The sequence below is a fragment of the Ursus arctos genome, unplaced genomic scaffold (assembly GCF_023065955.2).
Source record: "Ursus arctos isolate Adak ecotype North America unplaced genomic scaffold, UrsArc2.0 scaffold_24, whole genome shotgun sequence".
NCBI lineage: Eukaryota > Metazoa > Chordata > Mammalia > Carnivora > Ursidae > Ursus > Ursus arctos.
Window position 1 is genome coordinate 37,976,235 of NW_026622919.1, and position 27,755 is coordinate 38,003,989.

General features: G+C 51.5%; 1 protein-coding gene across 2 annotated transcripts in view; it reads left to right on the top strand.

Moving 5' to 3' along the window:
- Positions 1 to 27,755, top strand: part of ASIC2 (acid sensing ion channel subunit 2) — a 987,213-nt gene that overhangs the window by 881,576 nt on the left and 77,882 nt on the right. For both annotated transcript variants that reach the window (XM_026517621.4, XM_044390817.3), the window contains exon 2: positions 17,514 to 17,664. In XM_026517621.4, coding sequence (XP_026373406.1) covers positions 17,514 to 17,664 — 151 coding nt within the window. The remainder of the gene's footprint in view (positions 1 to 17,513; positions 17,665 to 27,755) is intronic.

Below are 27,755 nucleotides of genomic sequence, written 5' to 3' on the forward strand. Positions count from 1 at the left end.
AGAGCCCTGCAACCAAGATGCCTGCATAAAGCCAAGACCCAGGAATAGCCCCCTCTCCGTGAAAGGGGTCTGGGAAACTTCACCTACCTACCAGGGAAGTGGGTTTCCGCCGAGGGCACTAGGTAGCACGTGCGTGTGTGTACAGGTGCATACGTGTGTATGTGCATGCTTGTGTGTGTGCACGTGCTTTGTGTGTGTGCATGTGTGTGTGTGTGTGTGTGTGCTCCACTCAGGTCAGATCAAATCCCCCGAATGCCTACTGTGTGCAATCCCCAAGCTGGACGCAGGGGATCTGGAAACACGTGGCCCACTATCCCCTCCCCCTACTCGAATGTCAGCATGTGTCCTCCGGTGGGCATGTATTCACCGCTGTCCTAAATCTTTTTCCTGTATTATCTCATGTAACTTCATGACAGCTCCGTAAGGGGGAGTTATGACACACAAGGACTGAGGCAGGGGAAGTTCGCTCAGTCCCTGGGTCAGGGGCAGAACCAGCATTTGAACGTAGGCATTCTGATTCTGAACCCGTGAGCTTAAATGCTATGGTACAGAGCCTCGTGCCACATAGTAGGTATGCAAAAATCGTTATTGAATGAAAAACAGACTAAGTGGCTGGGGGGAGCTCCAGACCATTTCAGAATGCTGTGATCAGGGCCAGGCCAGTCAAGGCTGATGGACCAGGGTCCCAGGGTCCAGACCAGTTCTCCATAAAGGGCACTGATTTTGAATGAAATGAACTCCCCTGGCTAGGTTCTTGGAAGATACCTTTTCCTGTCTCGGGTTGATTGCATCTGGCCCCATTTCCTCTGAGTCTCTTCTCAATTTTTTTTCCCTCCCCGCTGTGCATCTGGCTCTAATTCCCTTCCTGGGTCCCATTTGGTGGTTACAACTTATGTTCTAAAACGTGCCATTAGGCTTCTGACGTATGGCGCGTTCGGTGGGTGGCCATGCTGGTGCTCTGAGCCACTCGGGGAAAGGACGAGGCCACTGCCATCTGCCGGGAGTGCCGCCTGCGGACGGTGGCTGCCAGTCGGCCTCCTGGGGCTCTGTGGGCCCAGCTGGAGGAGGGTGGGCTGTCCCTCCATCCTCATGGGCTCTCCAGGGACACAAGCCCAAGTGGGCAGGTCCAGCTACGGCGCCCGTCCGCACACACAGCTCAGCATCATTTTCTAGACACTGCTGATGCACCAGGAGCTTAGACGGAGAGATAAAGATGTCTTTCCTACCCTTGTGGGGTTTGCTATGTGTGACTCCAGGCTCGGTCGGGACTGGTCAGGGTCCGGGAGGGGATCACAGCTGCTGCTGAGTGGTCTGGGAGCCATGTGGGCTGCCAAAGGGCGACTGTGTCCTGGGAGCATGGACACATGGCCCTTCAGCACTGTGCATTTTTCCAAGAGATGGGACTGAGCTGGGGGTATAGAAAGCCCCAGGAATTACTCCAGAAAATTGCTTGCAATCCCTCGAGAGTCCTGGAATTTTATCAGTGGAAGGGTCGTTGCAGATTTTTTCCCTGTCTTCTAAACCAAGCTGACGTATTCAAATACCCACCCCACCCCCACTGTCAGCCATCCCTAAAACATCTCTCTCCAGTGGTGGCTGGTGTCTGAGACAGGCCTTCAAGTTCTCCTTCCTTCTCCCCATTGGCACCTGCCTTGACTTAAGCTCCTCTCCCCCTTGCACACAGTAATAATGGTAATGAGCATGGCTGTCTATATTAACTTAATCTTCACAACAATCCTATGAGGTGGGTCCTATCCCCCATTTTCCAGACGAGAAAATTGAGGCTCATAGCGATTGAGTGACTTGGTAAGGTCACAGAGCTAGTAAGCAATGCCATATGGATCTGAGCCCCAAAACTTACACTGTCGCTGACTCAGACTACTTTCCAAACCCATGAGTCTTTGACTTGGGTCCTCCCCACATTCTGCTCACCTCCCAGCAGGTGCACAAACCTTCCTAGATCCATGGGCTACCTGTCCTGCCTCCACTCCACTGTCCAGCGTGAGCGTCTCCGGCTCCAATTCCTGGCTTTCGAGAATCTAGCTCTGTTCCAGACCCTCAGGCCGGTTCTCCTCCCTCAGGAGTCAAAGGGTGAGGATTCTGACCAAGACTCTCTGGTCCAGTCTCCTGCTCTTGGCCGTATGCTCCAACATCCCAGGTTCTTGTGGGGTAGGGGTGTCCGAGGACGCTGATAGTGTTGACGTAAAAACTTCCAGTGACAGGAAGCTCACTATCTCCCATCACAGTCCATTTGATTCATCTTTAACAATTAACATATAACTATTTTTATTAGGCAAATGTTCTCATGTATACAAAATAAACAGAATAATATAATGAACCCCATGTGCCCGCCATCCAGATTAAACAATATTAGCATTTTGATGTTCTTATTTCCTCTATACCTCCGCTCTTCTCCATCCCTCATCTAAGGATGATAATAATGATGATATTGATGATTTAATATTTCCTTTTTGTTGTCATAAAATGTTTGCACGTTGAAATGCCCCTATCTTAGCTATATTGCTCTGATGAATGGATACGCATGAGTAACCCCCGTCCTTATGATATAGAATGTGTCCATCTCTGCAGAAAGATTATTGTTGGACATTTTAATGAAGTTATTTCCCTACAACCAACAGAAACCCTAGAACTGTTCTCCACAGCAGAAGGGAGTCCTACTCCTTCAAATGGTATTCCTTCAAATATTTGGTATTTGACAGATGGTAGCTGTGACCCTCCTCAAGTCGGCCCTTTTCCACCCTAAATAACCCCCGTTCCTCTAGCCATGTCTTCTTTGTCTTTGGAGGATGGAGGCCTGGCTGCTGTCGTTGCTGAAAGGAGACTTGATCTCCTCCTCGCCAGATCTCTCCCTGGCCCATTCAGCCAGGACCCATGTGGGTAGGCAGGGGTTTGCCGTGGGAGGTACGGCCCACCTGCTGAATCTTCTACTTGGAAGACACCTGGCTCATGAGACGGGGCCAGACAGGTGTGCTCACTTGGAAGAGCGAAGTGGTGTGCAAGTTTATCTTTCCTTATGAAACAAATTGCAGCACTGTTTCTTTTGATCTTTCTCTTTTAGCTTAATCATTCATTCAACAAACTTCTATTGGAGTACCTATGAGAAGGTAGGCTCTGCATAGAGCATGGGGAGAAATAAGTAAGACACAGTCCCACAGTTTGGGGGTGGAACAAAGATAGACAAATATATGGATGCGTTTATGTTGGTGTTTATTCGGCATGTGTTGGTTTCCTGCCAAGTCCCCGGAACTAGGGCAGATACGGAGAATATGGCGACGTGATGGGCGCTCGTCCTTGCCGGACCGAGGCCCTCACCCACCCGGTGACTGGCGTACTGGCAGTGGACAGCTCTCAGGTCCAGAAATACTCTCTGGGAACTGTCCTCCAGCACAGAGGTACCTCACCCGGGGTTCTGTCCTCTCCCCAGGAGTGGCCCAAAGCCAATGAGGGAGTAACAGCTGGCCCCCCGCCTTGCTTCAGAACAACCCTGGACGGCCACCCCAGCTCCGGGGCTCCTCATGGGTCAGGGGGCTTCACCTGCCTCCTTTGCTCCCTTACGGGTATGGTCTGTGCATGCGGACCTCGAGAACGCTGGTTCCCATGATGAACCTTCTGCATGCGAGTCTCCGTCTCCTGTCAGCTTCCCGGTGAGCCCGGAACGTGAGCAGAGCCAGACAGCCGACAGCTTACAGGCCAGCGTGGGGACACGGGAGGCAACCGAATGCACAAGTGATCAGGGCTGGAAGGGAAAGTACAGGCTGCATGAAGAGGGTCCTTTCCTCAGACCCGACCCTAGTTTGGAAAAGCCAGCGGGGGCCTACCGTTGAAGCAGGAGTTAGCAGACCATCCATTGTGATGGAACGGACGTGATACCGAGGGCTGTCCAAGTTCCGAGGGGGGCGCCTAACCCATTCTGAAGGGGAGGGTGGGCAGTCAGATAGACGTTCAGGAGGAGGTGGTGCCAGGCTAAGACAGGAAGAATGAGTAAGAGTTATCTGGGTAAAAGAAGGGGAGGGGTCCCAAGCAGAGGGGTCCACATGTCTGCCTGCACAGAGGCGTGAAGAAGCATGGCATGCTTGAAGAAGGGTGTAGTTGGGCAGAGATGACTCAGGGGGAGCAGGAGAGAAGGAGCTAGAAGCAGCTGCATGGGGGCCCAGGGCATCAGCATCCCTGTATCAGCCCAACCAAGGGGTTTGCTGCCATGGAAGGGTTTAAGCAGGGAGTCTGCTTTCCAGAAAGATCCCTTGGCCACTATATGGGAAATGAATGAGGGGAAAGGAGTGGGGCGCAGGGGGAGCACTGTGCAGGAGGCTGGGGCAGGACACAAGAAGACGTGAGTAGCATCACCCTGACACTCGGCTAACGCTAGGGCTTGAGTGGAGGAAATTAGCCTCAAGGTAGGACCTGCGAGACTTAAACCTGTAGAGAACTGCTAACCTGCCCTTCATTTCTCTGGTTTTGGGGAACAGAGTTGTGGAACTTCAGCTAGACTTTGGGGATACAGCCAAGACACCACAGGGCCACCCTACAGAGCCACAAGGCATCCCTCCGCCATGCCTAGCAAGCAGCTGGCACTCACCAGGTCTCATGTACCGGCTTGTAATGAGTCTTGTTTATATTTCCGCACGTTGGAACACGCTCAGATGCAAATCTTTGGGTTTGCACCATTGCTGGGAAATAGCAGCTTGTATTTTTGGTGGCCGTTCCATAGTGGGATACACAGAGCCTTCTTCATCCCATAGATGGGGCGGAGACCCTGCTCTGCTTCTGACCCGCGGCGTGACCTTGGGAGAGTGGTTTTAGCCTCTCGTGAATTCTGGTGCTTCTTCCCTAGCAATGAGAGTCAGGCAAGCAGGGTTGCCAGGAGGTTTGAATGGGATCAGGACAGAAACCCATGAAGGAAGCAGGTATTCGGTCTCAATTATCCCTCTAGGGAAGATCTGCAGCTATTATCCGGAACCTCCCAAAGGACTCACCAAACACATGCTCACGCCCTCGAGACCCCCCAAGAGAACAGTTGACAGGGCTGAAGACACAGCAAAGCCTAAGGAACTGACATTTCGCCCTGCCATCAGCTCCTGAGAACTCACTCTGGGTCAGCACCCCCATCATTTCATTGGGTCCCCATGGCATCCCTGTGAGGCAGGTGCGGCCCGTCCGCTCGACCTGTGGGAAAGCAGAGTCACAGAACCAGAAGATGGAAGTGCCTGGAGTTCACTGCCATCTCACCCTGAGAGGTATTATTATCCCCATTCTTCAGACGAGGAAGCAGAAGGTCAGAGAAAATAAGTCAGTGGCCCAAGATCACGTGGCTCAGGACTGGCAGAACGGGGGTCCACACGTGGATCTGCCCCAGTGAACAAGCCCGTGTGTGACCTTTCACTACTCCTGCAGGCCAGTCACTGCTCCGCGACGCCTCTCTGAGCCCCAGTTTCTTCATCTGAAAATGGGACGAGAGTGTCTGTTTTGCAACCCTATTGTGAGAACCTGTTGTCACGCCACTTTCGTCACAAATGTCTCCACTCCTTTCTTCATCTGACTCTGTCTGGAGCAGGGCCTGGACTAGGGCGAGGCAAGCAAGGCATCTGGGGTGCAAATTTCAGGAGGTGTGCGCTCTCCAGTGAGTGGGAGTGCAGCCCCAGGAAGGGGGTGCCTCCTTGGGTTCTGTGCCCTAGACACCTCCTCTGCCCCCCTAGTCCACGCCAGGATTTGGAGGTGAGGAGAGGGGCTGGGGCTCGGGGAGGACAGGGAAGGCAGGCTGCATGAAGGCATGCTGATGTCCAAGCTGTAGCAAAAAGAAGGGCCTGTGAAAATGCACGCAGACCAACAGGGGTGATGGGCTGGAGCGAATATTCCATGGGTGGACCTTACTCCTCAAGAGCTCCGTTGTATACATTGATCAGTGCTGGTCTTACAGCTGCTGTATCTCCTTGATGATCTGAAGCTGTTTTATCTCCACTTCTACCCAGACAACTCATAAACTACCCGCGGGTAGCATCCGTGTCTTACTATCTTTGTATTCCCAGAAACTAGCAGCGCGTTCGACATGGCATAGTTGCTCGTTCGATGTCTGATGCACTAAAGAATGCTTTGTCTTCCATTTTGAAAGCCCCTAAATCATCTCAGGTCCTTTGGTACTTGGATCGTAAGTCAAGGAACTGTGGTACAATGAAAATTACAGTCTCCTAGGAGTCTAGTCTACCAGTCTATGACGTGGGGATGCTCAGGGGGTCTTAGCCCGATTTAAAATGCTAGGAAAGCCCAGAATTGGGATTTGATTCCAAAGCTTAATCGTGCTCCATTCTGCCACAGGGGCCAAGTCTAAGCCCTTTGGAAGTATGCAAAGTCCTATGTCTGCCTTGGTCACCAACTAGAGTTCCTTCCACCTCAACCCCCGAAATTGTGCCCCTCGTATTGCCATCTGGTACGTGCCCAAACCTTCCCCCAAATTCAGGAATTGCTGCTTCTTACAGAAACACTGCACCACCAGGAGAACTTATGTTCTTCTGACACAAAGAATGCAAACAGGATTCATCTAAGAGACTCAGTGGCAGCCAGAATTGTTGGCCTGAAAGAGGAACTGTCAGGCCCGGAGAGAGAGAGTGCTGTGATCGATCAGTTATGTCTGCCAGGGACCTACAAGGGAGAGTGGCGTCGTGCGTGCTGTGTATCTGCCAGCCAGGCCTTAATTGCACGTGTCAGGAAAGCAATCTGATTGAACGACCAGAAACCCTGTGCCTTTGTGAATCTGTGATGACTGTGAACATGCTTTGCTACTAAAGTTACGTGCTCTTCAACCTCCAAGACCAGCCCTTGGGAAGAGCAGAAGACAAGGACGTTCTCTGAGCATTTCCTAGAAAAACTGAAATATGTTTTTAATGAGAAAACATGAAATCAGTAAGAATATAGCAGTATGAGGATTTCAGTGCCATGTGGGTAGTTACCTATTTGACCTTTTCTTGATCAGTTTTTAGAATCAGCCCGCCTTGGGATTATTTTCAGCCCTGGCATTAATTGGAACATCTGCTTTTCCTCTGCAAACATCATAAACCATCATTTGGTTTTTACTGATGCATCGTTTTCGACACAGCCCTGTAGAATAATGGGAAATTAACCAGGAACACAACAGAACACATATCTGATCCCCTCCTTTCCCCTCCTCATCCCACATCTGCCAAAAAAAAAAAAAAAAAATGCAATTCCCAGCAGGTGTGCAATGAGGCAGGTGCAAGAAGTGACTCATGTGTTATCTCAGGGTTGGTCATCCAGATACAAAGCATACAGTGAGAGTGAAGCCCATCCAAGCCCTGGGAATAGGTGCCAGGAGGGTGAGGGAAAGTGAAGTTCAACTGAGCAGAAATATCCAGCAAGAGTAATACAGACTTCTTATATGGGGATAGCCAAGGGATGTTTCAGAAGAGATCTAACACAGCCTTAGGGAAAACCAAGCAGGTAACATATCCCTGGAAACGCAGCAGGCAACAGGTAGAAGAGGGCCCAGGGCTGCAGTCAGGATCAGGCAAGCTCTGGAAAAAGAACTCGTAACAGAGACCGTGACCCCAGGTACGGCCTCTGCCAGGTATATCCATCATCTTGTGCGTAACGAGAACAGAGACTCAGAAGTGCCCCGCTCCCCAGAACATCCAGATGTGGCAGGACGCAGGGCTGCATCCCAGTGTGTCTGGGCTGCTGTGCCTTGGACTCATGCTGCCCCAGGTCTGCCTTGCCTGGGCACCAGGCCAGACGGGGACAGCAAGAATCAGGTCAGCAGGGGCAGAAACAGAGAGTGAGGGCAGCAGAAGAAAGTGGTAGCAGGACTGGGCGTGGTTTGTGGCCACACTCTCTCCTTCACTTTTTCTGGACTTTCGTCCCTCCTTAAAAACAGAGAACCCCTCCTGGGGCCTGCTCCCCACATCTGGCGACAGCTAAGGGGATCCTCTTCCCAGTCAGCCTTGGCTCTCCAGACGTGTGCTCTTTTGATTTATCTACTTGCCTTGGCCCTGTGACCCTAAGTTTGGCTTGGCAACCTGTTGGCAATGGGCAGATCAGAGAGCCAGACTTGAGGGGAGTGGGGGGTGCTCTGAGACTGACACAGGCATCCTTGGAAAGAACCAGGTACCAACGCCTCTCGGTCACTGCATCTCCGTCTTAATGATTATCAACTATCTGACAAGGGAGCTCCATTATTCATCGTGCACCGTGTCTAGCACATAGTAGGTGTTCAGCCAGGATAATCTGACTCCAAAGTCTGTGTTCTTCCACAAATCCTGCTCACATTTTAGTAGAGCCCATGGTTGTCTAGGGTATTCGGTTCCAAAAGAGAGCTGGGGTGATGGGCAGGTAGGCAGGGCTCAGCAGGCAGCCAGAAGCCTGGACTGGCACCACTGGTCTTCCTGAGAGTGTCAGCATGGCCCTTCTCAGACCAGGAGCCAGTCTAAGGGGTCTGTCTCAACCTGTTAAGTACCCTGGTGTCACCGTCACCGTGCCTACAGAGAGTTCTGCAGCAGACCCCAGACCCCCCTCCATCACTGCTCACCAGGCAGCTTTGCTTCTATCCATTCCCACAGCCCCTGGCACCACCCTCTCTAGGAGAACTGCTGGATAGTTCCTAAAGGGTTGACTCATCTCTACATCCCCGACCCCTGAGGCGGTGCCTAGAACACAAGAGGGGGTCTGCAGATGTCCACCAAGTGAGTGGATGGGCTGTGCCGATGGCCCCAGACGGAACAGCATCTCAGATTCAATTCCCACAGCAAAATTACAGCTCCGCCCCTCCCCTGCTCCTGGCGGGCTTCGGCATCTTGCAAACCACACACAGAAATGGGCCCCGCTTGGGTGGAGGGTTTTTCCCCCACGGAGCCTTTTCAGACCCATTATGGCCCTTTCGATCGTTACAATTTTACTGAAAGGTACTCTTGGCAGCCCTTCCGAGAGGAAGGATCCAGAGCCAACGAGATGAAATTACCCCCAATCAGTGCAGAGGCAGCCCTGGAAGCAATTCCATGCTCAACTCCTCGCTTTCACCCAGACATTTCCCGTAAGTGCCTACTATGTGCCGGGTCTGGAGCCAGGTCCTGGGGATCCAGAGATGAAAATGCCACAGCCCCTCCTGCCCGCAGGAGACAGACAGTGGGGCCTTAGCAGAGAGAGCAGCCCACCTGTCGCTGAATCCCATTTGAAACTTCCGTCAGGCCAGGCCCCAGCCCCCCACCAGCCAAGCTGCAGGTCCAGCTCAAAAGGCGTCTGGTTCCCCACATCCCACTTCGCAGCCTCAAGTCGAGCCCGGTATGGGAGGCTCACATGAGCTGTCAGGAGGGATTCATCAGCAGAGTCTGGCGTTTCCAGCGACTCTCCAGGTGAGCAGCCGGAGTGCCTTTAAATCGCCCTCTGTCGCCATGAGTCATCCACCAGCAGCACATTTGCTCACAAAATGTTTGAATCGGAGGAGAACACTCTGCGTCGCCCATTCCTCCCCTTCGTGCTGTTTTCCCAGCTGACACAGATTCTCAGCTGCGTGATGCTCTTCCTTCTGCACGGCGCACACGCTTCCCTCCTGCGCAGCCTCAAGCTCTCTGGACAGTTGCCAGGGGACAAGGACCTGGCTGCACTCAGGCTTAGAGCGAGGAGAGAGGACGGCCTCGCAGCGAGACAGGCATGGGAAATGTCACATCCCAGCAGATGGGTGCAGGGGCGTGGAGGAGGGGGTCGCATGACCGTCTCACACATTCTAATAATGCCAAGCGTACTTCCCACAACCCCTGCACATACAAGGGAACGTCAGGCGAACCGCTCTTTAGCCGTAGGATCTTGGACGAGGTATTTAGCCTCCCAGAGCCTCAGTTTTCTCATCTGCACACTGGGCGGAATAACGCCGACATTAGCGGGCTTTGTGAGCTTGAAAGGATAGAAGGGGTATGGAGCAGTTGGTACAGGGGCTCGACTCGTGGTCAGTGCTCGGTGACTGTTCCTTCTTCCCCTTCCCCCCCAGAAAGTCGCCTCTAAGGAGAATGATATTAATGAGGTCCTAAAAAGAGATGGTGGCCTCCTGGCTGGGAAGAGGTGACAAGTGGTTGCAAAGGGGCCATGTTCCCTTGGCTCCTTCATTTCCAGGAACAGCACGGACCACAAGGAGGTGCTTTCGTGGGTATCTGTTGCAAGGGCCTTTTTAATCTTCTGGTAGGAAATAAACACAGTCATGCAACAGTCCTTGGAAGGAGAGAACTAGTCAGAAATTCCTGCTGTAGAAACCAATGAAAAAGAGCAAGCAGAGATTTTCATAAGATACAGTCCTTGCCTTCAAAGAGCGGACCGTCTCTGGCAGCCCCCCCCCCCCCCCCCCCCCCGCCCCGCATGCCTCCCCCTGCTGTGTTTCATCTTCAAACATGCTAATTGCAACTTCAGGAAACAAAAAGGCAGATTCATTTTGTTTCCTGGAAGCTTGGGAACCCATTTGACAGACGTTCTCACTTCCCAATTGTGTGAAATGTGTTTCAGGAGTCTGAAAAAGGCAAACCAAACAAATAAGACTAAACGGTTGGCTTGAACGTGCAGGTTCTTTCGAAAACAGCCTAATGAGAAATTTCAGAAACTCGTTGCGAGGCAAGCTCAGTTAACTCAGCGGGGGGCGGGTGTGGAGAGGGAAAGGCTGAATTTTGAAGGCATTTCGGAGCAGTGCAATTTCATGTCCTTCAAGTGTAATAAGCAAAAAGAGACAAGAAACCCACTGCCTAGAAGAAGCCCTAAAGGTCAGGATTAATGAAGGGACTGGAAGGTCGGAAGCTTGCAGGCTTAGTGCTCTGCTGGTGAGTGGGTATTTCAACAATCCTTAAGGGAACTTATACATAATTTATTTTCTTAAGTAGGTACATGGTGTAGAAATGTTGTTTGCACTATTAATTGAACCAGAAAACTGTGTCTTCATGGGTATCAGCCGTTCCTAACCTTTCCCAGCAAGGGCCCCACTTTGCATTTCCCAGACTCTGTAAGGCCGGGGACCCCGGCAGGTCACGCCGAGCCTGGATGCTAGCACCTGAGGCCAGCAGCGGCTGCCAATCTTTCTTGTATTTCTGGACACAATGCCCTGAGAAAGGGGGCCTGGCTGTGATTTCCAGCCCCTGGCATGTGCAAACAGAAGGCTTTAGAGGAAGAGCACAGACCCAAGCCAGCGAGCCCAGATCAGATCTCAGCTCTGTCCCCCAACTGGCTGTGTGACCTGAAACAGGTCACTTCACCTCTGTGGACCTTAGACTCCCATATGAAAAAGAGAAGTTTGGATGAGAAGATGTTTGCACTTTTCCAGGTTGCCTCTGACTCTGAGATATACCTTCCCTACTACCAGGTGGGAGAGCCCTGAGTTAGCAAGCTGTAATCTCACCAGTTGGCCGGGAGCACAGCAGTTTGGGAAAGAGGTATGATTGGAGCCGTAGCTACGAGGGGCAGGGGGCAAAGAGCGCAGGCTTTGGAACTAGGCAAAGATGGATTTTGCCCTGAGTTTCTCCACTGACCAGCTCGGTGACCTGGCTCAGCCCTCCGGGCCTTGATCTTCTCATCTGTAAAATGGGGGTGATAATACCAACCTCATGGGGCTGTTGCAAATATTAGTGATGGCAGCTATACAGTGAGTGGCACTCCAGGGAGGGTAGCAAACTTCGGAGCTACTCTGTTACAGGAAGACAGTGAGACCTTCTCCCCATCCTCACATCCATGTTCCTTCAGTTTAGAATGTGTCAACGTCAGATTGGTGGGATCCTCCCACTTTACCAATAACTGGTTACAATTGGGTTGGAATTCACATGTAGATTTTCAAAGTGGGTGATAAGCATGGAAATACCTCCCTCTCCTCCAGAACTCCATGGGGCCGGTCATCTCATGGGCTGCCCAGGGCTTCAGCAACCGGCTTGGCGGTATTAAGGAGTAAGCGATCAGTGGTACACGGTGATCTTCATCTCCTCTAACTACTTCGAAATGAGCTCGGTATTGTAGGGGCATAAGCAGAGAGGACAGGAGCCCTCAAGCCCCCATTCAGTTCATCTCGGCCTCCCTACCAATAACCCAAATGACTGGGGCGCCTGGGTGGCACAGCGGTTAAGCGTCTGCCTTCGGCTCAGGGCGTGATCCCGGCGTTATGGGATCGAGCCCCACATCAGGCTCCTCCACTATGAGCCTGCTTCTTCCTCTCCCACTCCCCCTGCTTGTGTTCCGTCTCTCGCTGGCTGTCTCTATCTCTGTCGAATAAATAAATAAAATCTTTAAAAAAAAAAAATAACCCAAATGACTAATCTCTCTTCCGCTGAAGAGGAGAAACCTAGTGACACCCCCCCACACACCTTGTATGGATCCCTAACTAGTTAGGTTATCTATTACATAATCCTCCAAACCAACCCACTTACATCCTCTCACTTAGGCCATCCAACCACACGGCAAGACTGTCTTTGCTGGTTTGTTGATGGGGCAATGCCCTGGGGACAGAAAAATGCCATGTTCGGGGCCATGCACTTGACAAGTAATAGGGGGCTGCCTTGATCGCATCCTGTCTGGCCCCAGATCCCAGGCTTCCTTCCTTGTAACTTCCCTGGTGATAAAGTCTCACCCACAAGTCCCAGCTCTACGACCCACCTCTTCAGCAGCCTCAGTCTCCTCAACTCCTGGGAAGTAATCACAAGCTGTCTCCCCAGCAGGGGAGCTGGACCACCATGAGGGAAGAGAGAACACCTATGGAAATGCCAAGCAGGGCCCTGCACGGAGTAGAGGCTCAGGAATTGTTAGTTTCCTCCCCTTCGTGGGGCCACAGAGAGAGCTGCCGCCTTCTTTAGGCATTCTTTTTTTTTTTTTTAAGTTTTTTTTAATTATATTATGTTAGTCACCATACAGTACATCCCCAGTTTCCGATGTAAGGCTCGATGATTCATTAGTTGCGTATAACACCCAGTGCACCATGCAATACGTGCCCTCCTTACTACCCATCACCGGTCTATCCCATTCCCCCACCCCCTCCCCTCTGAAGCCCTCAGTTTGTTTCTCAGGGTAGGCATTCTAAGCTGTAACGCACCCTGCAAATGTTAGCAATGAAAGTGAATTTCACGGGGCTCGTTTTTATCTCAGGATCCCCCCCCCCCCCCCCCCGCCCTGGAGATCCAGCTTTGAAATGCGCACCTTTAAGTCTGACAAACCCACCTGACCGAGTGCAATTCTAGACTCCTAGCAACCCAGCTTCCAGTGCGGCCATCCGCGAGGGGGCTGTCAGCACTTACCGGGAGAGGAGAGCGAAGCCTGGGAGAATGGCAGGTCTGCAGAAGCGGCGAGCTGGGCCTGACAGTCTGGACTTAAAAATTGTACTTTCTGGCCGGGGACGATAAGACAGACATTTGAAGCGTGTGTTACGCTTACACATCATTATTCCTCCGAAATGGGGAAGGAGAGCTGCAACTTGTCCCAAGTTTGTAGCAGAATTGTGCGGTGTGTAAATAGCTCTCAGGCCTTTGACGTTGAGCAGAGAGGAAGATCACCGTCTCGGAAACACCAGGCAGGAGCCGCGGGCTCCGCAGTGCCGTCAGGGAGGCCGGCAGAAGCGTGCAGCCAGCACGAGCCTGCTGTCTCAGAGCCCCTTCTCCTGCCCCCACAAAGGTAGACTGTCTTAGCCCCCGAAAGGGTTATTTCCTCTAATACCTTCGTGCAGAAGCAAGCAAAAATGCTTAGGTACGAGGAAGTGGGAAGCTGAGAAGGGCCTCAGCAGACAAAGAGAGGGGAGGAAGGGGGGACAAGGGCCAGGCCCAGCTCTTGCCAGAACCAGCAAGGCTGGCCAGCACCGAAGGGCACCGCCCAGAGGTGGGCAAGGGGACGTGGGTTGGCAGCACCTTGGAGTCCCTTCATTCATTCCACAAAACAGACACAGTCCCTACCATCTCAGAGCCTGCAGCCTAGCAAAGACGTGTCCAACAAACAGCCACATGGGTAACCAGCTAGTTACATGCTTGGATGTGCGCCGTAAAGGGAAAAAACGGGAGGCGTGAGCTTGTAAGACAGGACGTCCCAATTGAAATGGAGGCTGGGAGCAGGGGCCGGGGGAGAGACTGACACCATGGGCCCCTGCGGGAGCCACCACCGGGGCCCAGGACGAGTAGCAGGCCCGGCGAGGGGACAGCCAAGGATGCGGAGTGAGTTTCCATCACTGCCACCGCAAAGACTCATCTGCTCCCTCCTCTGTAGGGGAGACTTGGAGGCCTGAGGTTTGGGGGTGCCAGCCCAGGGCCCGACATGCAGCAGGCGCTGTGTCAATGACCAGCTGAAGGTAACAAGCCCCCGGGGCCTCCATCTCCTGTTGTAAGTGGGGAAACTGAGGGAGGTTACTGTAAAGGAAATGCAGACTAAGCCGGTCCTCACTGAGCAGCCTCTAGCAAGCTGCCTCCTCCCTCCCGGCTCTGCGTTTCCTTCACCGTGAAGTAAGGTGGGTCGGTGAGATGGTCTATAAGGGCCCTCGGAGTTTCCGCACCTTGTCATCCCCCTCGGAAGCTCACGGAGGGTTAATACCCTCTGTCGACCCCACCCACCCAGCATGTCTGGGATCAGAGACCCTGGGCTGGGACCACCGCTGACCCCGGGGGGTAGGGGTCACAATCTAACCCCAGCCCAATATTCTGGAGTTCAGTTACTAAGTGTGGGGAGGTGGGGGATTTGGAGTTTGCAATAATCCGGTGCAAAGCCGAAATGTACTTTTACTTACGAATCTCCTCGTGTAGATAGGCAATTCATATTATAATCAGTTTTGGAGCCAACAAGCCTATTTAGTGGCCCTACAAAGAAAAATCCTATTAGAACACCCAGAAGTCACTCCAGATGTGTTCAACCCCTTGCCAAGGATGTGCTAACTGTAAGATTCTCTCATCTGTTCACTACGGTGGTCCCAGAGAACATCTCTCCAGGGATGAACGCGTCAGCCAGGTCCAGTAGCTGTATGCAACAGCAACAATAAAGCTCAGGGTTTTTTTGCAAAACCAGGTTCAGCTGTCCTCCCCCAGCATGAAGCTGAGGGCGTAGGGCTTGGCTGTCCTGAAACAGTGGGACTGGTCAGGGACTCAGACATGTTATACAGGGAAGAAAACGTGGACTCTATGTTTTGCTGGTGCTTCCCACGGGTCTTGAAGGCAGGTAGCCGGCCTTGTACTTCTTTGCAATCCCCATAATCCTTGCACGTAGGAGGAGCACATGCCTGTGACTATTGATGGGCTAATGGAAAAAACAAGGTACAGAGAAACAGAGTACGGCTCAGAAAGGTCCCAGTGACAAAGACCCAAGGGAGCACAACCAGAAAGAACATAAGTATTAGATATTCAGGTATTTCGTATCTCAGCATCTCTACTTCATAGCTGTGTGACCTTAGGCAAGTCACTTAGCATCTCTGGGCCTCGGTTTCCTCCTCTGCACCATGGGAGCAGCAGTACCCAGAGCAGTCATGGTTGCAAGTGTTAAAGGAGGTAACACAGATGAGTGTCTAGCAGAGCGTCTGGCACCTCGTAGAAGCCTCTCTTCCTTCCTTCCATCTGGCCCTCAAGGTCTGCATGAGAAAGGCAGCCTCCAGCACTTGCCCCTGCTAGTTATCTACCCCCGCACTGGAGGATGGGAAGCCAGAGAGTCCCCCTCTGTCCATGCTGCAGGCGGGAACAGCTCAGGGGAGCATGGCCAAGGAGGGGTCTGGGCCCAAAACTCAGTGGCTGCAGGAACCCAATACAGTTGGCCTGGCTCTCTTCCAGCCAATTTTGCCAGATGTAATTTGGCTTCGGCTCGACGTTCCAAAGCAGTTATGTAAGCATAATAACCCATAGCATTTGTAGAAAGCTTTTATAGTTTTCAAAGCACGTGTGCATGTATTACCCCAGCTGATCTTCTCAGTAACCTTGAGAGGTACTAAGGAAAGGGCGAGAACTCCCATTTTATAGATGGAGAAGTTGAGGCTTGGAGGGTTTATTTGGTTCCCAACTAATGAGTGGCAACGTCAAACGTGGACAAAGATCTCTGCATTCCTTGCCCTGGGCTCTTCCCACACCATCACACCATCACACCACCACACCATCACACCACATCGTTGTAATCAGGTAATCATCAAACAAACGTGTCCAAATACCTACTGGGTGGCAGGCATTGTAGTAAGTCCTTGGATTCAGAAGTGAGCGGCAAAGTCACGTTCAGGAGAGATGCGGACCAACCATTTGGGGCCATGTGATAGCTGCTGTGGTGAAGGAGCAAGGGGAACGGGGAGGAGGGACATAGCCCAACTTGGTCCTGGGGCTCAGGAAGGCTTCCTGGAGGAGACGCATCAGTCCAGTCTTGGACAACAGCTAGAGGCTGTCCGGGCAGGAAGAGGAGTTAGAGGAGTTACAGGTAGCAGAAGCAGCAAATAGAAAGCCAGAAGTGTGTGAAACAGCAGGTTGTCTGATCTGACTCCATCCACCCACTCATCACTCACTCATTCACTCATTCATTCATTCATTCATTCAACATCTATTTCTGGAGCACCCCCACGTGCCAGGTACCAGACTGGGATAAGTACCTCAGCAAACAAGCAGATGTAGTCCCCGAATGCATGGAGCTTCCCTTCTAGTGGATTCCCATGGACACAGATAGGGAGCGGGAGGATGGAGTGGGCAGAGGGCATCATAGAAGGCTGGGTACGGAGGGCCTAGATTTTAGCCTATGGGCGCTGGGGAGCCCTGATGGATTTTAAGCACAGGATTAGCAAGGTGAGGTTTACATTTTAGAAAGAGGGAGCCACAGCAAAGTTGGAGGATGGGCTGGAGAAGGTGGTCTGGAATCCAGGAGCCCAGCTAAGAAACCATAGCAGCCCAGGCAAGCAATGCCTGGGTCCTGGGTTACGGCAGAGTGCAGTAAAGAAAAGGTGAAATGCATGCTGGATGTAGAGACGGCCTTGATAGGCCTTGGTGGCTAATCGGACATGGGGGTGAGGAAGTGGAAGAGTGGACAGCCACTCTGAGGGTCTGGCTTGAACCTCTTGGCAGGTGGTGATGCTATTCCCTGGGATATTTCCCTGGGTCGGGTGGCAAACCTGAGGACGTTTGTTCCCACTGGGACTCCCTGAGTGTCAGGGGACTCTGGGGCCCCTGAAGTCACCCTTATCAGGTGCTGGGATCAGTGAGTCTGGAGGCCAGGAGAGAGCTTGGGGCTGGAGGTGCAGATTGGCTTACAGATGATGTTCCACATTTGGAAGATGGACAGGACCACCCGGGGCGGGGGAGTGTGCCCAGAGGGAGAAGACACCAGATCCCATTGCAACAGACCCCAGAGTGTGTCCAGATTTGTTCTTTGATGTCAGAATCCTGCTTGGCACAAGTCCAGCCATCAGCCACAGTGAGGAATCATTGGTCCTCGAGAGGGCTTGACTGGGACGGGCTGTGGGGACCCTGGCCTGATGTTGCACCCCTCGGGTCTCACCAGTCTCTAGTCTGGTCACTCATGTGCTGCTCTCCCTCTCCTCTCTCCCTCAGGTGTTTACAAAATATGGAAAGTGTTACATGTTTAACTCAGGCGAGGACGGCAAACCTCTGCTCACCACGGTCAAGGGCGGGACAGGCAACGGGCTGGAGATCATGCTGGACATTCAGCAAGATGAATACCTGCCCATCTGGGGAGAGACAGGTGAGCTGGGCACAGGGACCGGGGCTGTGGGCGGTGGCGGAGGGCTACAGGACTCTGGAAGACTGGTTTGCTTCAGGTGGGCTGTCTTGGCCCAGGCTATGAAGGACCGCTGTCTATCAGCAGGACAGCAACATACCAGTGGAGAGTAAGGATGTCCCTGCACGGACTGATGCTCTGGGCTTCCTCGGATTTCAGTAGATGGGAGGGGGCAGATGACAGGAATACTGGAAAGGGAGGGCAGCCGGGCAGAGCGGGGTGTTGGGAAGGAGGCATGAAGCAAGGCATGATTGGGCAGGCAGGTGGCTTGATTTCAGGAGAAGAGGAAGACACGGACCGGCCCCTTCCTCTTCCAGCATCTTGACTATCCCAACCCAGCCAAGGAGGCCCAGCAGCAAGGGAAGTGGCTCCTCCCGCTGGGGGAAGGTGGAGGAGCTTGCTGGGTTGGAAAGCCGAAGGGCATGGACTCAGGGGCCTGGCTCCAGGCCTGGGTGAGCCCGTGGGGGGCCTGTGTGTACAGGCCCCGAGTTAGCTCATGCACTCATTTATTAGTCTAGTCATTGAGCAAACCGTTCATTAGCTGTGCGTACGATGGCGGGCTTTGCGCCACGGTGAGGACATTAAGGTGAGGAGATGCTTAGTGGGCTCCGTCCGCTTTTCTAAATCCGGTGCCCCTGCCCTCCAGCAAACAGACGAAGGTCTGGGTTTGTGCCGGGCTCTGGCATCCTTGAGAGCTGACTGGCAGAGCCTGGTTTTCCAGAACATCCCTGAGCTCAGCCTGTGTCCTGGGACCATGGGGATCTGTAGACAACCCTGGGTCCTAGGAGCTGGGTCTTGGTCTCCCAAAAGAGGCTCTGCTTTGCAGACACTGGAACATATTTGCTTATCAAATCACCAGGGGAAAAGGGGAGAAATGGGCAATAAGAATGTGTCCCGAAGACCTCACACCCATTACCCGAATACAGGTTAGTTATGCATTTGCGTGGTAATGTTGTTACCTTGATGTGGGAGCTAGCAAATGTATACGTCCACATATGAACACGCACACTCACACACACACACACTCACACAATGCCAGGCACCCCATCACACACATCTTCACACAGCACAGCTCCCTGTGGGGTCTGGCCTTGGGTCTGAGCACTGGCCGCTGATAGAATGGGCTCCAACCACAGGGCCTGGCCCAGGGAATCTGCATCTGCCTCCTGATGCTGTGGATGGATAGAGCAGGAAAGCTCTGAGATCATCTCTTCCAGCCAATCCCCTTGCTCCTTGGTGGAGGGAGAGCTGCGGCCTGGCGGGGTGACCTTCTAGACATCACGCAGGAAAGCCATGGCCAAGCCAGGGCTGTACTGACCCAAGCTTCTGGAACCCCAGTTAGCCCCAGTGGACCATGATCGTGCTCGAAGACCTATGTGCCTAACACTGTGCAGGGCATGGTCAGGGAGGCAGAAGACACCAGACAGAGACCCTGCCTTTCAGGAGCTTATCGTCTCAGTAGGCAGCCAAACTGGCCCGCAGAAGAGGACAGCCTCACTCCTGCCGGCAGCTTGAGCTTATCCCTTACGCTCCCCCAGCCCTCCTCACTCCAACCATGGTCTCTGGGGTTGGGTGGCTGGGGAAGGAGTCTGCATGAAGAAGAAAGGGGTGAGAGCAAGGGCAGGGGCCACAAGAAACCAGTCAGAGGGGAGACTGCTAGGTGTTGTCCCGTAGAACTTTCTGCAGACATGGAGGGAATGCTCTCTAGCTGCACTGTCCGATACGGTAGCCACAACGGAGCATTTGAAATGTGGCTCATGGGACGGAAGAACGGAGTCTTTAATATCATGTCATTTCGATTAATTTAAATGGCCACGGGGGGCTAGTGGTTACCACACCGGGGAGCACAGTTCAGACTGCTTTTGTCGGCTTCCTGGATGTTTGCCTCTGCGGCCACCTCCCACATTCTTCAGTCCTGGCCTTCCCCTCACCAAAGCCGTGAGTGGTAGAGAGGGCTCTTTAGCCCCACTTAAGCAGGGAAGGAGGCTGAGGTTAGGGGACTTCACCCAGGCCGCCCAGCCTGATGGCCTGAACCCTCACATCCAGGCTTCCTTGACTGTACCTTTTTTTAGGCTGAGAAGTCACTGAGCAATGAGCACCTTTTGGACACCCTGGTAGCCTCAAAACCTCTTGTTTCATGGGCTGGTGGGGAGTGTGGTGTACGCACGTGATCATGTGGGTAGGAGTGAGGTGTGTAGGATGAAGGGTGGACTCTGACAGGTAAGGGTTGCTTGTCCCTGAGGTCACCTGAGGAAACATGGCCACATCTTGCTGCTTGCTCTTTGCTCCAAAGGACTGTGGGCACCTTCAGGCCGAGTCCTGCCATGGTCCTCAAGAGGGAGGTTTCCTTCTGGACCTGCAAGCCCTGTGGCCCCACAGACGCCATCTTGCTTCCTTGGCATTCCCCTCTCCTCTCAATTCCCAAGTCTTTGTCAGAGATATCTGGGTGATGATGGAGAAGAGAGGAATCGAAATATGGCGGTTGAGGGAGTAGCCACAGACAGCTTGATGGCAGGCAGTGTAATAGGACCGGAAAGCGCCATTATAGAGTCAGACCCAAGATGAAATCCCCAGCTCTTCCTTGACTAGCTGTGTGATGAGGACTCGTGAATGGGCCTCCGTGTCCTCCCGTGTAATAGAGGTCAACCACAAAAACAAACCCATCGACTTTTCAGGATGGCTGAAGGAAGCACGCGAGAGCTCTCTACAAACTGCAGACAGTGGAGGGGTGATAATGATGAGCATGGGGGGATCGTCAAACTGTCCCAGAGCCAGAGCCTGTCCTAAATATCCCAACCCTGGAACAGGGATCCTGAAGTAACTCAACCTCTGGAAATCTCATTCTGCTCAACACAGAGCCTCTGATACACTTTGGCCTTGCCTCACGGACAGCTTCATTGCTCAGAAATTAAAGGAAGCAGTGAGGGAACCACTCCTCTGGGTGTAATTCTGGCAGACAGGAAGGACCTTTGATGCCTGAGTGAATTTGAAAAAAGTACCCCCTTTGAATGGAGCCCCAGCCCCACGGGCTCACGCTTAGCGAAGACAGACGACTATGAAAATTATCAAGTGTCCTTCCCCCCAGGCTGACAATGCCCCACACCAGGAAGCCCTCTTGGCCAAACCTCCTTATGCAGGACACCCCAGAACTATGCCATTTTAAAGAAGGCAGGCTCCATCCCCTATGGACCTCGACAGTATGTCGGAATGTCAGGACTGGGGATATTACATGCTCCAGGAATAACAAGGATCTGGGACCCCTGCTTAGACAAAGTGCAACACATTTATGGATTGCAGGAATTCTTGAATATGCTACATCACGACTATCCGAGTAGGAATATCGCATGCAGCATTTATTTCCCAAATGCCTTTGGCCGCGGAAACCTTTCTCACGGAGGAGCTCACAAAATAGAACGAGGACAGAAAACCCGTCCTAGACCGTAGAAGTGCAGATTTCATGGCCAGTGTTTTCTAAAGGAAATTAAATTGAAGGCAGGTGGGAGGTTGTTAAAAATGAAACTCTGTGTAGATGCCTCTGAGTAACTTCAAAAGATAAAAGAAATAGGCAGTGGGTTATCTAGGTTGCACATGAGAGAAACCAAATTCAAACAAGCTGAGCCATAAAAGGAATTGTATTGCCCCCGGAATCCAAGGCAAGCTTCAACAACCAAACAGCGGGCGAGCGAGGATGCAGCGTCAGAAACAACTGGAACCAAGGGCTGGGGCCCCCTGGGGTCCCTGCTTCTCTCACCTCACCTCTCTGAGTTGCTTTATTCTCTCTCACTACAGACAGGACTTTTCCACACATATATATTTTTCCACACGTGACTGCCAATAGTTTTCTGTTCTACACATCCTATCACCAGCAAGAGACTATTCTGAGACTCTCCCAGGTCTCCTATTAAAAAATAATAATAATAACCAGGGAAGGAAATCATTGGCCCATGGGTCAGTTGGGTGCCCACACCTGGACCAATAAGCAGTGACCGGGGGAGCGAGGTTATAGAAGGACTGAAGAGCCCTGAGGAAGCTGGGTGGATGGCAGCTGGGGAAGGGGTTCCCAAGAGAAAGTCCCGTGAAGGGCCATGCTGGGGGAGGTAGGGCTGAGGGTAAGGGCTGGGGATGGGTCACCTCTGAAGAAACTGGAATTGGCGTATAGGAGGCTGTCAAATGGCCTCAGATTCTAGATACATAGGGTCAAAAGTTGGAAAGACTTCAGATAAGTCTCCTCCCTTTCTCTTCTCCCTCTAGCCTTCATTCACACCATGCAGAACACACTTTTTATTGAATATAATCTGCCTCGATTTCCCCAAATCCTAGTATTTAGAAAAATGAACCTGAGGGGGGTGCCTGGGTGGCTCAGTCAGCTAAGCGTCCGACTCTTGATTTTGGCTCAGGTCATGATCTCGGGATCTTGAAATCGAGCCCTGCTTTGGGCTCCATGCTCAGTGGGGAGTCTGCTTGAGATTCTCCCTCTCCCTTTGGCCCTACCCATGCTCTCTCTCTCTCAAATAAATAAACATTTTTAAAAAGAAAGAAAAATGAACCCAATATTATATCTTTGAGCAAAGGAATTACGTTGAGGGCCTATGCTCTAATGGAGGTAAATTTCTGGCACCTTATTATCCACTGTCAGCCTCATCACCTCCTACTCTGTCCCCTTGTTCACTTGGCTCTGGCCACCCTGGCTTCCCTGAGACACCTTGAAAACTCCAGGAACACTCTTACTTGAGGGCCTCTGCATTCTCCACTCCCTCTGCCTAGAATTCTCTCTGCTCAGACCCGCATGGCCAATCACCTCACCTCCACCAAGTCTTTGCTCAGATATCACCCTCCCACGGAGGGTTACCCAGATGACTCACCCCACGCCTCACCCCTCCTTCTCTCCTCTGCTTCTCCTTTTCTCCATGATGTGTGTCACCTTCAAATACACCATGGGATTTACGTACGTATTTTTTTCTTGTCGATCCCCTTCCGCTAAAACATATGCTCCAAGAGGGCAGGGATCCTGGACCCTCTGGCTCACTGATGCACACCAGGCCAGTAAATATTTGTTAATACATTTGTTGAGGGGGGAATACTGTGCCCACTGACGGGGTCAGGGCAAGAGAGAAACTGGCGTTCCTGCATGGCTGCTATGGGCTGTGAATTTTCTATCCCACAAACCCTTTCAGACACCCTCCTAACAAGATGTTGCCATCCCCCCTGTAAGACAAAGAAACGGGGGCTCAGAAGGGCTGAGTGAGCCTCCCAAGAACACACATCTCGTTAAGTAGTTGAACCAAGCTAAAAACCCACGCATGAACCCAAAAGCAATTCTTTCACTACGTGCCTTTAATGTTCAAAATGTGATTGTAAAAGCACTGCCATGAAAATAGCTCAGGGGGGAAAAAAACGGTCCAGGTGACATCTCTGAAGAGAGAATGGCATATAATGATAGGTCTGTTAAACTTTTCCTTTTCTATTTTTCCCTTTTTTTTCCTCAATAGCAGCATCCTTGTGTCGAACAAAAGCTCTAGCACAGCTCCAGCTACAGAACAGATAAGGGTAGAACTGCTCTGGTTCACCTGGAGATGGGGACCTCAGTGTGATTGCCCCATGCTCACTATGGCCCACCCTGAGGAACCCTAGGGCTCCAAGGAACCCAGTTTGAAAAGCATTGGAAGGACGCCTGATGTTCCCGGGGAAATAAATGGTGTCCGTTGGTTCCGTGGCTGTGTACATCCCAGAGACCAACTCCAAACATCTCTGTCCCTTCTCTGGGGATGGTGAAAGGAGCTCGTGGTGTGTCTGCGGAGCTCCGGAGTCTTGGGGAGGTTGGCAGTCCAGATTTCTGGTTGAACATGGTAGATTGAACAGAAGTATTTCTGGAGGCTCCCTCCATACACCCCACCCAAATGGCCATCACAGATTTTTTTTTTTTTTTTTTTGAAGTACGAACACACAATGACAGGATGGGAAAGAAGGCAACAGTCAACGTCAGCAAGTTTTGGGAAGATGGAAGGCAGGTGGTCATTGACTCGGCGCGTGGCAGACAAAGCTCAGGGATAAGGGTCTGCACTGAAAAGCCGACTAAAGCCACACGGTTCTCACCACTGAACCCCCAGGAAGAGTCAGGAATCAGAGGCATCGGACCCTGCTAAAGATAGGGATAAGAGGTAGGGAAAACTAGGAGAATTAGTTCAAAGTCTGTAAAAGGAGCTGTTAAGTCTCCCAGATACCCAGACAAGTACCTCTCTGCACCCCAGCACCCGACGAGATGAAACGGACCAGCGCTAGGCGTGGGGAAACCAGACAGAGCTGAGGCACGGGTGAGGTACCGTACAGAAAACAGGGAGATGAGGTCAAGGTCGGCTTACTGAGGAGTGAGGCCCCAGCCAGGCTAATCTACCTTACTACCTCCAGAGGTCTGGGGGAATCCCTTTCTGGAGAGACTGACAGGCTCAAGAGAAAAGGTCCACAGAGAACGACAGTCAGGAGTCCCCAGACACGACGGCCTGGTTAGATCCCGCCAGAGGGAAGTCCCTTAGTAAGTCCTCCCACCCCCAGGAATGACTGTGCAGCTTTTAAGTCCCTCTTAATTATGAGTGGACAGCCAAACGCCTGGCTTTTGAGGGAAGCCACTGACAGGAAAGGAACCACACCAGCCAAACAAAAAAGGAACTGTGAGGAAATAGACATAATGATGAACGGCACAAGCTCAAGAGCCAGACCAGAGCCTGGGTTCAAATCCCAGCTACACAACTTACCAGCTGTGTGACTTTGGGCAAGTTACTTAAGCTCTCTGAGCCCCAGTTCCTCACCTCTAAAATAAGAATAATAGTATTGTCTACTCTGTCAGGTTGTTAGGAAGACTGAAATGAGTTAGTATTTATGAAGTACTTAGAAAATGCGTGAATAATATGAGGCACTATGTAAGTGTTTGGTAAATACAAAATGAATGCAGGGAGCTGAAGGAAACGTCAAACCACTCTTAAAAAATTCTCAAGAGGGGCGCCTGGGTGGCACAGCGGTTAAGCGTCTGCCTTCGGCTCAGGGCGTGATCCTGGCGTTATGGGATCGAGCCCCACATCAGGCTCTTCCGCTATGAGCCTGCTTCTTCCTCTCCCACTCCCCCTGCTTGTGTTCCCTCTCTCACTGGCTGTCTCTATCCTGTTGAATAAATAAATAAAATCTTAAAAAAAAAAAATTCTCAAGAGATGAGAGATGATATTGTATCCATAAACACAAGCTATTAAAATAGGACGCTATTAACAAGTAACATGCAAAGGAAACATTGTGGTTTTTTTAACTCCTGGAAATTAAAATATGATTACATTAAAAAAAAAATAGAAGGGTTGGAACTGAGGAAATCTCCTGAAAAGTAAAACAAAAAGGCAAACAGATGGAAAATGGGAGAGAAAAAAATGTGAAAATGAGAGGGTAAATCCAGGAAGTCGAACACGCTCCTACCGGGAGTTCCAGAATAACACACCAGATAGAATGGAGGAAAGGATGTTGGCAGAGAGGTAAGATATGAAGAGTTCCTGGCTGAAGCACGTGATTATCCGTAACCAAAGAATTCACCGAGTCATGTCCGCAGTAAGCGGCAGAACAACCAGACCAAGACGCATCCTCGAGAAATTCAGGCTAACAGAGATAAAGAGAAAACCTTAAGAGTTTTTGGAGAGAAAAAACAAATCACATACGAAAGATCTACAATCAGCAAGACCTGGGACTTCTCAGCAGATGCAATTGAAACCAGAGGACACTGGGCAGAGAGGAAGGATGGGAAATCTTTCTTTTCTAAAATAGAATTCTTTACCCAGCAGGCTACAAATATTTGGTTTCAAATATATTTCAGGGGCGCCTGGGTGGCACAGTCAGTTAAGGGTCCGACTCTTGGTTTTGGCTCGGGTCATGATCTCAGGGTCATGAGATCGAGCCCCAGGTGGGGGCTCCATGCTCAGCTGGGAGTCTGCTTGAGATTTTCTCTCTCCCTCTCCCTTTGCCCCTCCCCCTGCTCGTGCACACGCCCTCTCTCTCTCTGTCAAATAATCTATATCTATCAATAATGCAATCATAATTAATATAAAAATTATATTTGTATGTTAATATATGATTAATATATACATTATATATTAATATATAAAATATATTTTTTGGTGAGAGCATTCAAGTTCTACTCCCTTCGCAGATTTCAAATATACCAGACAGTGTTATCATCTACAGTCACCGTGTTTTATGTTACACCCTCTGAACTTACTTGTCTTGAAAGTTGGTGCTCTTTCACCAACCTTTGTCTATTTCTCCCACCCTTACCCCCTAGGAGCCACTTTTCTCCTCTGTTTCTATGAGGTTGGCATTTCTGTGATAGATGGCAAGCCAAACAAACCAAAAAAGAAAAAGAAAAAAAAACAGGAAACACAAAAGAGTGTCACAAGAAAAAGATGGAAATCATTAGATACGACAAGGCTGGGGTGGGGGCAATATTTATACCTAATTCAGTAAAAGCTGCAGACTGGCTTAACCAAAATAGCGTGTAAGTCTACAGGAGGATGGAAGGAAAAGAAATGGAGAGGCCACCTCGTGGAGAAAGTCTATAGCCTCATCATCTCCCATGGGAGGAACTTGGTGGATAATACCTGTAATTTTTTAAAACCAAGAAATATCTTTCGAGCAATTGATGTCCATGGAAATATGGAAGTGTATACGAGAAGAAACAGCTCACACGGTTGAAAGTAGCTGTCTCTGAAAATCGAGGCTCGGGGAGAGGTGGAGCCCAACTCTGCTGTTTTTCATTAAAAGCCTTGCGGTATCATTTGGCTTCTTAAATTATGTACATATATTGCTTCGATAAAAATTAAAATTAAATTTAAAATGATCCGAACTTCTCTGCATAGCTGGAAGGCCTGAGCGGCGATCATGAGTAGCACAATTTCTATCTTCCATCACAAACGGGACGTAGCAAGAGTGGAAGCAGATGGTTGCTATGGTTTCTCTGACATCTCTGCTCCCAGGAAGCGCTCTTGTCACGGTGCCTGGTGCCGAGGACCTTCCCGGAAGGAGAGGCGCAGGCTTCAGCCCGAATCCTGAGAGTCGGGAACCCAGGGACGTGCGGCAACCAGCTGGGGTTCCGGGCTCACTCTCAGAGTGGGCCTTTGCTCTGGATGGGAGCGGGGAGGCTCGGCAGGTGCCAAGGAATCGGGAGAAAGGACGCTGCAAGTCAGAAGCACCATTGGAGACAAGCATCCATGAAGCAGCCAGAAAACGGACTTTTATCGTTCTGAGAAGAACCACCCCGTGCGCACGCTAAGTGCTGTGCGGAAACTACACGTGCTCTAGTGAGACGTCGCAGCCTGGCAGGCAGTGGTCTGAGGGCCATATCCAGACAAAGCAGACCCACCTCGGAGCTCGTGTCCTCCCATTCAGTAAATTGCCAAGACTACCTACGGTGGGCCAGACCCTCAGGGATACCCATGAAGGGCACAGTCCAGGTTTGCAAGGAGGTCACAGTCTAGGGACTATCTTGAGGTTCCTTTTATGTAGGAGATGGAAATGCTTTGATCCAACATTGCTCACATACAGTGCCTACAGGGTGCCAGACTTTTGCAACCTGGGCGCGTGTAAACAATTAAATGTCATCAAGTGCTCTAACTGGTAAGGATAGAAGGAGCAGGTGATGGGTTCCAGAAAGGAGGAAAAGGGCAAGTCAGGGGAGGCTTCAGAGAGGAGGTGATCTTTGGGCCTCTTCCCAGGCCTGTCTGCCAGGCAGCCAGGCAGAGGATGGGAGTCAGAGAGGGTGTGAGTCGTGAGGAGGTGAGAGGCCGAACAGAGGGAGGAGAATCTGGAGCAAAGGCCGAGAACAGCCCGGGGTGTCCGGGGTAGCTGGCCCTAAGCCTGAGACCCCGAGCTGGACAGGTGGGCAGAAGCCAGATCCCACCAGATCTGGTGTGCTCAGCTAACACATCAATGCTCTCCTGTGAGTCCTACACCCCAAAAGGTGGTCCTCCAACCAGCAGCAACAGCGTCCCCTCGGAGCTCGTCAGAAATGCAGAATCTAGAGCCCAACCCAA